Source organism: Coregonus clupeaformis, chromosome 23 (genome assembly GCF_020615455.1).
Source record: "Coregonus clupeaformis isolate EN_2021a chromosome 23, ASM2061545v1, whole genome shotgun sequence".
NCBI classification, from domain to species: Eukaryota; Metazoa; Chordata; class Actinopteri; order Salmoniformes; family Salmonidae; genus Coregonus; species Coregonus clupeaformis.
The window spans coordinates 51,509,703-51,519,702 of record NC_059214.1 but is presented as its reverse complement, the minus strand read 5'-3'; the positions used below and the strand labels follow the sequence as shown (position 1 = coordinate 51,519,702).

The 10,000-nt window shown below is 48.3% G+C and overlaps 1 protein-coding gene across 1 annotated transcript in view; it reads right to left on the bottom strand.

Annotated features, from left to right (window-relative positions):
- The window catches only part of pard3bb (par-3 family cell polarity regulator beta b), a 627,684-nt gene that overhangs the window by 22,068 nt on the left and 595,616 nt on the right, over positions 1-10,000 (bottom strand). The window contains exon 21 of the mRNA XM_041843623.2: positions 1,832-1,920. Within this exon, the coding sequence (XP_041699557.2) occupies positions 1,832-1,920 (89 nt within the window). The remainder of the gene's footprint in view (positions 1-1,831; positions 1,921-10,000) is intronic.

The window sequence follows — 10,000 nt, the reverse complement described above, 5'->3', positions numbered from 1 at the left end:
GTTCAAAAGTTTGGGGTCACTTGGAAAAGGCCTAGTTTTCGAAAGAAAAGCAATTTTTTTGTCCATTAAAATAACATCAAATTGATCAGAAATACTCAGACCTAAGAGAATCTTTCTTTCCCAACATTATCATTCAGTACAATGAATTTGAAACTATAAAAGAGGAAGAAAAAATCTAATAATTATTGGATGAAAAGCCAAAATGTACAATTTTGGCAGCCAAATATGTGTCCTCCTGCCACAACCTGAGGGACAATAATATTTCCTGTTTTGTTTTGGCTTTCATAGCATGTCATGTGTCTTCTCAGTCATGTTGAGATTGGTCGACTACTATTGCTTTAATGTATTGTTATTCTCATTAATATTGTTGTCGTAGTTGCTGTTAATGGTAATCCCATTTCCACTACTACTATTATTATTGCTGTTGGTCCCACCATTTTTGTTATATGTATACTTTGACAATGTAAGTAATTTTACTTGCCATGTCAATAAAGTCTATTGAATTGAATTGAGAGAGAGAGAGAGAGAGAGAGAGAGAGAGAGAGAGAGAGAGAGAGAGAGAGGGAGAGAAGAGAGAGAGAGCGAGAGAGAGAGAGAGAGAGAGACCGAGAGAGAGGAGAGAGAGAGAGAGAGAGAGAGAGAGAGAGGGAGAGATGAGAGAGAGAGAGAGAGAGAGAGAGAGAGAGAGAGAGAGAGAGAGAGAGACCGAAGAGAGACCAAGAGAGAGAGAGAGAGAGAGAGAGAGAGAGAGAGAGAGAGAGAGAGAGAGAGAGAGAGAGAGAGAGAGAGAGCGAGAGAGAGAGAGAGAGAGAGAGAGAGAGACCGAGAGAGAGCGAGAGAGAGCGAGAGAGAGAGAGAGAGAGAGAGAGAGAGAGAGAGAGAGAGAGAGAGAGAGAGAGAGAGAGAGAGGGCTTGTGTGTGTAACCCTGCCCCTCTGGACTGTGCTGGGAGCTGCTGTAAGGGCAGATATCAGGTTACACCTCCCGTCTGTGTCCCCGTCTCCAGGGACAGGATCAGGTGGATTCCCTGGATGAGAGGGCCTCACAAGGCAGACACTCCAGATTTAATTATAAGCTTTAAAGAGGATTATTCAGCACTCTGTGAGCCAGGCGGAAAGACGGCGTAGGGAGGTGGAGAGGAGGGAGGAAGAGAGGGAAGAGGAGAGAGAAGAGGAGAGAGGAAGGGAGAGAGAGAGGGAGAGAGGAGAGAGGAGAGAGAGGAGAGAGGAGAGAGGAGGAAGAGAGAGAGAGAAGAGGAGGAGGAGAGGAGAGAGAGGGGAGAGAGGAGAGGAGAGGGAGAGGAGAAGAGGAGGAAGAGAAGAGGAGAGAGAAGAGGAGAGAGGAGGAGAGAGAAGAGGAGAGGGAAGAGTAGAGAGAGGGAAGAGGAGAGAGAAGAGGAGGAGAGAGAAGAGGAGAGAGGAGAGAGAAGAGGAGAGGGAAGAGGAGAGGGAAGAGGAGGGAAGAGGAGAGAGAAGAGGAGAGGGAAGAGGAGAGAGAAGAGGAGAGGGAAGAGGAGAGAGGAGAGAGAGAAGAGGAGAGGGAAGAGGAGAGAGGAGGAGAGAGAAGAGGAGAGAGGAGGAGAGAGAAGAGGAGAGAGGAGGATAGAGAAGAGGAGAGAGAAGAGGAGAGGGAAGAGGAGAGAGGAGGAGAGAGAAGAGGAGAGAGAAGAGGAGAGAGAAGAGGAGAGAGGAGGAGAAAGAAGAGGAGCGAGGAGGAGAGGGAAGAGGAGAGAGAAGAGGCAACCCCTTCTACTGCTATAGTCATGGTAGGAGGTGAGGAGGAGAGAGGAGTGGGTAGAGAGCGAGAGAGAGAGGAGAGAGAGATATATTTACCTGGGCAAGGAAGCATATTGTCGCTCCACCTCTTCGTAGCGTGGAGCTAGACGATGATCAGGCCCAGGTCCAGGCCCTCTCACTGGCATCTGTCACGGAGGAGAGGAGAGAAGAGACTGGGTCAGTAAGGGGATAAGCAGACAGACCACCGTAGCCTCTAACTGTCATACAATCACTCCATGGGTTTCTAGGAGGTTGTCACTCAACGCTGCCACATATTATATGTGCCTGAGATAGCTCCTTCCTCAGATGGCTGTATAGCTAGCTCAGGGCTCTGTTATCAGGGAGGGGTGGAGAGGGAAAGGAGGGACAGGGCGTCAGTAAGCCTGGTTATTGGGGATTTAAAGTTTAGGCCCCATGAGGTCGGGCGGAGGGGTGCAGGCTCTCCATCCCAGATTATGTTACTGAAAACTGGAAGGAGGCAACTAAATCGCCCTAACTCACATCTCAAACCACCCCTAACCCCTAGCCCTGTCTCCAGCCCTAACCCTGTCTCCAGCCCTAACCCCTAGCCCTGTCTCCAGCCCTAACCCTGTCTCCAGCCCTAACCCCTAACCCTGTCTCCAGCCCTAACCCTGTCTCCAGCCCTAACCCCCTAGCCCCGTCTCCAGCCCTAACCCTGTCTCCAGCCCTAACCCCTAGCCCCGTCTCCAGCCCTAACCCCTAGCCCCGTCTCCAGCCCTAACCCCTAGCCCTGTCTCCAGCCCTAACCCTGTCTCCAGCCCTAACCCCTAACCCTGTCTCCAGCCCTAACCCTGTCTCCAGCCCTAACCCCTAGCCCCGTCTCCAGCCCTAACCCCTAGCCCCGTCTCCAGCCCTAACCCCTAGCCCTGTCTCCAGCCCTAACCCCTAGCCCCTGTCTCCAGCCCTAACCCTGTCTCCAGCCCTAACCCTGTCTCCAGCCCTAACCCCTAGCCCCGTCTCCAGCCCTAACCCCTAGCCCCGTCTCCAGCCCTAACCCCTAGCCCTGTCTCCAGCCCTAACCCCTAGCCCTGTCTCCAGCCCTCAACCCTGTCTCCAGCCCTAACCCTAACCCTGTCTGCCAGCCCCAACCCTGTCTCCAGCCCTAACCTCTAACCCTGTCTCCAGCCCTAACCCCTAACCCTGTCTTCACCCCAACCCCTAACCCTATCTCCACCCCTAGCCCCCTAACCCTGTCTCCACCCCCTAACCCTGTCTCCAGCCCTAACCCCTAACCCTGTCTCCAGCCCTAACCCCTAACCCTGTCTCCAGCCCTAACCCCTAGCCCTGTCTCCAGCCCTAACCCCTAACCCTGTCTCCAGCCCTAACCCCTAACCCTGTCTCCAGCCCTAACCCCTAACCCTATCTCCACCCCTAACCCTGTCTCCAGCCCTAACCCCTAGCCCCGTCTCCAGCCCTAACCCCTAGCCCTGTCTCCAGCCCTAACCCCTAGCCCTGTCTCCAGCCCTAACCCTGTCTCCAGCCCTAACCCCTAACCCTGTCTCCAGCCCTAACCCTGTCTCCAGCCCTAACCCCTAACCCTGTCTCCAGCCCTAACCCCTAACCCTGTCTCAGCCTAACCCTAACCCCGTCTCAGCCCTAACCCCTAACCCTGTCTCAGCCCCAACCCCTAACCCTGTCTCCAGCCCTAACCCCTAACCCCGTCTCCAGCCCTAACCTCAGCCCTGTCTCCAGCCCCAACTCCAGCCCCTAACCCTGTCTCCCAGCCCTAACCCCTAGCCCTGTCTCCACCCCTAACCCTGTCTCAGCCCTAACCCCTAACCCTGTCTCCAGCCCTAACCCCTAACCCTGTCTTCACCCCTAACCCTGTCTCCAGCCCTAACCCCTAACCCTGTCTCCAGCCCTAACCCCCTAACTCCTGTCTCAGCCCAACCCCTAACCCTGTCTCCACCCCTAACCCTGTCTCCAGCCCTAACCCCTAACCCTGTCTCCAGCCCTAACCCCTAACCCTGTCTCAGCCTAACCCTAACCCTGTCTCCACCCTAACCCTGTCTCCAGCCCTAACCCCTAGCCCTGTCTCCAGCCCTAACCCCTAACCCTGTCTCCAACCCCCCCTAACCCTGTCTCCAGCCCTAACCCCTAACCCTGTCTCCAGCCCTAACCCCTAACCCTGTCTCCAGCCCTAACCCCTAACCCTGTCTCCAGCCCTAACCCCTAACCCTGTCTCCACCCCTAACCCTGTCTCCAGCCCTAACCCCTAACCCTGTCTCCAGCCCTAACCCCTAACCCTGTCTCCAGCCCCTAACCCTAACCCCTGTCTCCAGCCCTAACCCTAACCCTCACCCCTAACCCTGTCTCCAGCCCTAACCCCTAACCCTGTCTCCAGCCCTAACCCCTAACCCTGTCTCCACCCTAACCCTGTCTCCAGCCCTAACCCCTAACCCTGTCTCCAGCCCTAACCCCTAACCCTGTCTCCAGCCCTAACCCCTAACCCTGTCTCCAACCCTAACCCCTAACCCCTGTTTCTTCTCCAGACACAGGAAGTTAACTGAGCCCCGTTACATTTGCGGCTAGATGAGCTATCCTCTCTACCATTCAACACTGTTTCTGGTTTCTAAAGATCTCAGCCTCCTTCACATCAACACGGTTTGTTTACACCAACCCCATCATCATATTTCTCTAATGCACATCACATTCAAGCTGCCATTCCGGTTGAAATTATAAAGACCCCTTTTCACTCCACTAAGAGGATAGAGTGATAGAAGTTTGAGCGAGAGAGAGAGTGAAAAAGAGGGAGAGAGAGACAGTGGGAGAGAGAGAGAGAGAGAGAGGAGAACTTCATGCAGACACACAGCTAGTGATCCGATTTAATAAATTATAAACCCTGATATATAATCCATGCAAAAATGATTCCAGTAGATTTAGCAGTCCCTGCCAGATGAAGGTTAGAACCATTATGGAAAACCAGCACCTCTTTTCCGGGGCCAATATCAGAGGAATAGTCCCATCGGTCTCAATGAGCAGGTTTTAAATATATGCTCCCTGCTCTGCCACCTCTCTCACACAGCCTCATAATGACAAGGCGCCTGCAGGAATATAAAGTGCTGTTTTTCCTGAACTGAAATGTCTTTACTGCTCTGATATCTCTGAGACACCACATTACCTGGGGGATGGAAGATGAGGAAAAGGGTTGAGAGATGGGGCCAAGCAAGGCAGTGTGGGTAGGATTGATACAAAACGAGATGTTAAGTGAATGTCCACGGGTCTGTCCACGGGTCTGTCCACGGGTCTGTCCACGGGTCTGTCCATGTCTGTCCATGTCTGTCTGTCTGTTTTTGGCCTTTCTGTTACTATCTCTTTCTGTCAGATGAATCTGTTGTAACTACAGATCAGTTTGACATAGATAGGTAGAGAGGGTTCTGTTGTAACTACAGATCAGTTTGACATAGATAGGTAGAGATGGTTCTGTTGTAACTACAGATCAGTTTGACATAGATAGGTAGAGAGGGTTCTGTTGTAACTACAGATCAGTTTGACATAGATAGGTAGAGAGGGTTGTAACTACAGATCAGTTTGACATAGATAGGTAGAGAGGGTTGTAACTACAGATCAGTTTGACATAGATAGGTAGAGAGGGTTCTGTTGTAACTTACAGATCAGTTTGACATAGATAGGTAGAGAGGGTTCTGTTGTAACTACAGATCAGTTTGACATAGATAGGTAGAGGGGTTGTAACTACAGATCAGTTTGACATAGATAGGTAGAGAGAGGTTCTGTTGTAACTACAGATCAGTTTGACATAGATAGGTAGAGAGGGTTCTGTTGTAACTACAGATCAGTTTGACATAGATAGGTAGAGAGGGTTGTAACTACAGATCAGTTTGACATAGATAGGTAGAGAGGGTTGTAACTACAGATCAGTTTGACATAGATAGGTAGAGATGGTTCTGTTGTAACTACAGATCAGTTTGACATAGATAGGTAGAGAGGGTTGTAACTACAGATCAGTTTGACATAGATAGGTAGAGAGGGTTCTGTTGTAACTACAGATCAGGTTTGACATAGATAGGTAGAGAGGGGTTGTAACTACAGATCAGTTTGACATAGATAGGTAGAGAGGGTTCTGTTGTAACTACAGATCAGTTTGACATAGATAGGTAGAGAGGGTTGTAACTACAGATCAGTTTGACATAGATAGGTAGAGAGGGTTCTGTTGTAACTACAGATCAGTTTGACATAGATAGGTAGAGAGGGTTCTGTTGTAACTACAGATCAGTTTGACATAGATAGGTAGAGAGGGTTGTAACTACAGATCAGTTTGACATAGATAGGTAGAGAGGGTTGTAACTACAGATCAGTTTGACATAGATAGGTAGAGAGGGTTGTAACTACAGATCAGTTTGACATAGATAGGTAGAGAGGGTTGTAACTACAGATCAGTTTGACATAGATAGGTAGAGAGGGTTCTGTTGTAACTACAGATCAGTTTGACATAGATAGGTAGAGAGGGTTGTAACTACAGATCAGTTTGACATAGATAGGTAGAGAGGGTTCTGTTGTAACTACAGATCAGTTTGACATAGATAGGTAGAGAGGGTTGTAACTACAGATCAGTTTGACATAGATAGGTAGAGAGGGTTCTGTTGTAACTACAGATCTCAGAAGCATAGCTGATCTCATAACTACATCCGACTCCGCTGACCCAACTGATTGTTATTCATATAACATCATTATGTCTAAAGAAACTGTAACCCCTCTCTCCTCATCTCTCTCTCCTCATCTCTCTCTCCCTCTCCTCATCTCTCTCTCTCCTCATCTCTCTCTACTCATCTCTCTCTCTCCTCATCTCTCTCTCTCCTCATCTCTCTCTCTCCTCATCTCTCTCTCTCTCCTCATTTTTGTGTTGTTATTCTGTCTCTCACTGTTCAAATAAACCTACCATTAAAATTATAGACTGATCATGTCTTTGTCAGTGGGCAAACGTACAAAATCAGCAGGGGATCAAATACTTTTTTCCCTCACTGTATGTACCACCGCATCAAGTCCTAATGACAATCACATTCCTCAGAAACACGTGAGTCAACCAAACTTTTAAACCCCTCCAAGGAAACAAGATCCAGGAATTTCAAGCTGGTCTGGAGAGAATTCCAAGACCATGGAGCTTAGCTAAAATACCTTTTTTTCCATGATCCGTTCTAATTTTAGGAACCATTAAAAGTAAGTAGGAGTGAGACCGTAACTGGTATGGTTATTTTACGACCTTATCAAAGAAGAACAGAGATAAAGTGGCTGTTTTCCCAAAGTGGCCTTACAGATCATAGTACACCAATGTTTAAGGCTACGTAGAGTCAACGAAGGCCAGCCAACACCACTATAGAGATCCCAGTGGTGTCATACGCTTTTGGTTGGTAATAAACCTAAGGGCTGCATGATACACAGAATAGAGTGCCTTCAGGGTCTGCACATAAATGACATCACGGTAGTCCAAGACAGACAGGAATGTACACCGTACCAGCTCTTTTCTGGCCTCCAAAGAAAAAACAAGCCTTAATAAAAAACCTCTTCTCAACTTGATCTTCTTTACCAGGTTCTCAACATGACTAGTGAATCTCAGCTTCTCATCCACCCAAACGCCCAGATATTTGTATGTTTTGACTTGCTCTATAGAATGTCCTTCCAAGGTAGCGATGACATGGTTATCCGAGTGTTTAGTGTTTGGAAATACCATGTATTTAGTTTTAGAGGCATTCAGAACAAGCTTCAAATCGTACAGATTCTGTTGAATGATGTTAAAAGCTGTTTGAGTTTTTTCAAAAGTCAAACTGCTGCCACTTGAATAGATAACAGAGTCAATCTGCTGCCACTTGAATAGAGAACAGAGTCAATCTGCTGCCACTTGAATAGAGAACAGAGTCAATCTGCTGCCACTTGAATAGAGAACAGAGTCAATCTGCTGCCACTTGAATAGAGAACAGAGTCAATCTGCTGCCACTTGAATAGAGAACAGTGTCAAACTGCTGCCACTTGAATAGATAACAGAGTCAATCTGCTGCCACTTGAATAGAGAACAGAGTCAATCTGATAGGACGACGACAAGTTTGATGTCGGACGACAATAGAATGTTCATGACGTCACTGCGACAACTGTCTACAGACACGTCGATAGACGTAGTATAAACCAGCCTTTAGTCTTGAAATCTTTGGTTGTTTAGTACACTACCATACTCACTCTGTTTAGCACACGGCCTCACATGTGAATCCTTAAATAGATGGGCGGGGCTAAGGCTTAAGAGGGTGTGAACGATGCTGAATGGGTGTAGACAAAGAACAGCTCTCCAGTAGGTGTACCAAAACATTCGAGGCCCATTTTCTTAAAAGTGTGGTTACTAGTTTATCAACTTTCAAAGCAGAATTACTTTCCCATTGTTCCTCAACTGTAGTGTACGATATACGGTTGGTAACAAAAGACAGAATGACTTGGGCTTGGTAACAGAAGACAGAATGGTCACAGAAAACGTGTCTTTTATGTATATAGCAACACCACCACCCTTAGATTTACGATCCAAAAACATTGGAACCATCAATGATAATGTCTTTGTCAGTGATATATTCTTTCAGAAAGCATAAATACATCTGGGTCTGCGGTTTTTATCCAAATATTCACTAAATCAAGTTTGGGAAGAGGACTTCTTACATTTATGTGCAGAAACTTCAGATCTTTTTAATTCAGATGGGTTAGACCTGGGTTAGACCTGGGTTAGACCTGGGTTAGACCTGGATTAGACCTGGGTTAGACCTGGATTAGACCTGGGTTAGACCTGGGTTAGACCTGGCAGTAAAAGAAGCAAAATAATGTCTGGTCTAGATGGGAGGATGGAGGATGGATGATGGAGGATGGAGGGTGGGATGATGGAGAATGGGAGGATGGGAGGATGGAATGATGGAGGATGGAGGATGGAGGATGGGAGGATGGAAGGATGGAGGATGGAAGGATGGGAGGATGGAATGATGGAAGATGGAGGATGGGAGGATGGAGGATGGGAGGATGGGAGGATGGAGGATGGGAGGATGGAATGATGGAAGATGGGAGGATGGGAGGATGGAGGATGGAGGATGGGAGGATGGAGGATGGGAGGATGGGAGGATGGAGGATGGAGGATGGGAGGATGGAAGGATGGAGGATGGAAGGATGGAGGATGGGAGGATGGAGGATGGAAGATGGAAGGATGGAGGATGGGAGGATGGAAGGATGGAGGATGGGTGGATGGAGGATGGAGGAGGATGGAGGATGGGAGGATGGGAGGATGGAGGATGGGAGGATGGAGGAGGATGGAGGATGGAGGATGGAGGATGGAAGAGGATGGAGGAGGATGGAGGAGGATGGAGGATGGAGGATGGAAGAGGATGGAAGAGGATGGAGGATTTTACAACATCTGGATTCACAGACAGTACTAGAACCATAGTCCAGAGGAACCAGAGTCTTTAACACAACGTATTTCAAAAGGTGCAGTCCAGAGACATGTTTAAGTACTGAAAGAACAATCCTAGCGTGCGGTTTGTCCCATGTCAAATGTGGAAAACACGCAGAGTTCTCCAGTCCAATAGCGGGGCAAGCGTATGGTTTCTCCCAGGATGCAACATGGGGAAAAACACTGAAAGTTCTCAGCATTGAAGGGGCATCGGGCCCTAATGGCATCATCCTCAGTGTAAGAGTCAAAGGTAGACCATAGCAACAATAGAAACAGCAAACATATTCGTTTGTATCTGATCAATCAACATAAAAGGTTTTCTAAGACGCCGGTCTAAAATATTAGTCCTATGAGGTTACACACTAATCACAGATAGGCCTAAGCTACAATACATAACAATAATGGCCAAGTAAATGACTCAAATGTAAATGTAATACAAATCTAAATGCAACAAGTTCCAGAGTAAAAGTCCAAACAAGTCCAGGGGTTAAAGATAACATTCGGATCAGAGAACGCGGTGTGTGTGTGTGTGTGTGTGTAAATGTGTACTGGAGGTGAACAACGCTCGGGGGATAAGGGGGCAAGTGGCAGGGCAACACGTACCAGACGGGGGGGAGTAGGCCTGGGTAGTTGGAAACAGACGGAATGGTCAGGGCCAAGCAGTGCAGCAACGCCATGGCAGTAGCCTAGCTAGCACACCCGCTTGGGAGAGGCTTGTTTCGGGAGGCTGGGTAGGAGAGGAGGCTTTCAAGCAGACAGGAGACACAGCCGGCAGACAG